This window comes from Anneissia japonica, unplaced genomic scaffold, assembly GCF_011630105.1.
Source record: "Anneissia japonica isolate Jap-2015-1 unplaced genomic scaffold, ASM1163010v1 scaffold287714_len2871179_cov188, whole genome shotgun sequence".
NCBI lineage: Eukaryota > Metazoa > Echinodermata > Crinoidea > Comatulida > Comatulidae > Anneissia > Anneissia japonica.
Genome location: NW_022755542.1, coordinates 839,229 through 841,479, shown reverse-complemented (window position 1 = coordinate 841,479; position 2,251 = coordinate 839,229). Strand labels below are relative to the sequence as shown.

Here is a 2,251-nt window from a genome sequence, read left to right as displayed (position 1 = left end):
TATACTATTACATATATTATTATATATATACTTTTATAATACTATATATACAGTATATGTATGCTTTCTACTTGGCTGAAAATTTTCTAAGAATCACACCTGCAGTAGTAACAATAATATAGGCCTTCGCCTGACCATGGTATTCTGGTTGATAAATTTCTAATTGAACTTCAGTTCAGGAACCGAATACTGAGCGATATCGCACTCCATAGGCAGCCACCACTTAACGGCGGTTCTTAAATTTTAATTCCGACTGGTGGCACTAACGGGCTTCCGTAGTGCTTCTATGGAAACGTCCACAAAATAGACTGTCTTCTCTCAGTTTGTTCGAATACGGCACTGCAAATAAATTTCAGCTGTGGTAAATGATAAATCAATTCGGAAAGATTTATTTTCAGGGAACTAATATTAGTTGCACAAGCGTTGCAGTTATTTTGAGATACATCCCTTCATTTTGAAGACAAGTAAGGAGCTAGATGTTAAGTGTTTTGGAGATTACGGCATTTGGTATTTGGTAAAACATTGGGAGTGTATTGACATTTGGTGGTAAGGCATACCTTCTGGTTTTTCTGATTTGTGAAAGTGACTTTCCAGAATATGCTTAGGAGATTTGTATGCATTCCGTGACAACATTTAACTCATTTTCGACATGTCAAACTTTCTAGTTAATGTTACTATGAGAAATACTGAGTCGACAGGTACCGAAAGTAATCTTCCAACAACTATAACTTCACTCAGTTTTACATCGGCTGATAAGTTCGAGCCAGTACTGTTACATCCTATGGTTCTCTGTACATTGTGTGCCATTAATATTCTGACAATATTAGGGAACCTGTTGGTTATGTTGGCAGTGTTCAAAGACAACCGTCTTCGATCAATCAATACCAATCTTATTATAGCGTCGTTGGCACTTGCCGATTTTCTAATTGGGGTTGTGGTCCTGCCGTCTGCCATTTCCGTGGAATACACATCCGGATACTGGTATTTTGGAAGAAACTGGTGTGATATCTGGCACGCTATGGATGTGTTTTGTTGCACAGCATCCATTTTGAATTTATGTATCATATCTTTGGATCGATATTTGGCGATAACAAACCCAATTAGTTATCGTTCAAAAATGACAAAACGTGTTGCCTGTATCTTGATCGCGTTCGTTTGGGTTTGTTCGTCTGCTCTATCTTTTCCGGCAATAGTTTGGTGGAGAAAAGTGGACCCACCTTTTATTGAAAATCAATGTATATTTACAAGATCAACGTATCTGTTGTTTTCATCAGTCATATCATTTTATCTTCCATGCGCAATTATGGTTTTTACATACTTAAGAGTTTATTTAACAGCTGTAAGCCAAATGCGAGGGATCCTGCTGGTACAAAGAACGTGACAATATCTTCAAGCGATCACGAAAAAACTGTAAATTTAAGAATACATCGTGGTGGATTTGTGAGGAACAATTTAACGAACAATATGAAGAGAGAACACAAAGCCACAAAAACACTAGGTATTGTGATGGGTATTTTTGTTACCTGTTGGTTCCCGTTTTTTGTGACAATTCCGTTGTTTGTTATCTGTATAAAATGCATTAAGTATCCCCAATTCATTATTCCAATAATGACATGGCTAGGATGGAGCAATAGCGCCCTAAACCCGTTCATTTACGCATTTGTAAGTAGATATTTTCGGATGGCATTCTATAAGATTTTGTGCAGTGCGCATTGCACTAATAGGTAAATATCTCGTCCGCCTACAGTTATTGCTGACTTATCTAGACGGGTGATATAAATGTACCGTAACATTCGTGAAAGGTGAGGAGACTTCCAATTATCGACCGATGGCCAAATCTTGAAACTGATCATCATGCTCCCCAAAATCTAGACTTTAATACGAAATTTACTCAAGGGCAGGGACGTATCCAGGGGGGGGGGGGAGCCGCGGCTCCCCCCTTTGTACACAGTCTCAGGCCAGGTTTTTTAAGATATAGAAATGCGATACTGTATGGTTCAGTTTCGTTTTTATACTTTTGCAAGTTTTGTTTAATAATACTAATACTAATAGTAAAAATAATAATAACAATGATGATGATCATCATCATGATGATAATGATGACGATAATAATAATTGATAATAATATTAATAGCATTAAAAAGTGAAGAAGATTGTGCTAAATGCGAAAAAAAAGTTGTGAGTGTTGATCATAATTATTATAGTATAGTTAAAGCTTAGTAAGATAGTTAGGCCTAAGTTGTCCTGGATA

The 2,251-nt window shown here is 36.8% G+C and overlaps 1 protein-coding gene across 1 annotated transcript; it reads left to right on the top strand.

Moving 5' to 3' along the window:
• The first annotated feature begins 484 nt into the window (after positions 1-484).
• On the top strand, positions 485-1,879 carry LOC117123641 (dopamine receptor 2-like). Its single transcript, XM_033269641.1, has 2 exons — positions 485-1,254; positions 1,338-1,879. Exons 1-2 carry the CDS (start codon positions 650-652, stop codon positions 1,726-1,728), a joined length of 996 nt encoding a protein of 331 aa, XP_033125532.1. The 5' UTR covers positions 485-649; the 3' UTR covers positions 1,729-1,879.
• Positions 1,880-2,251: the final 372 nt, after the last annotated feature.

Coding starts and splice junctions, on each gene's coding strand:
- LOC117123641 (XM_033269641.1), top strand. CDS start 650: ATGTCAAACTTTCTAGTTAATGTTACTATGAGAAATACTGAGTCGACA. Junction 1,255..1,337: donor TGTATATTTACAAGATCAAC/GTATCTGTTGTT, acceptor TTTATTTAACAG/CTGTAAGCCAAATGCGAGGG.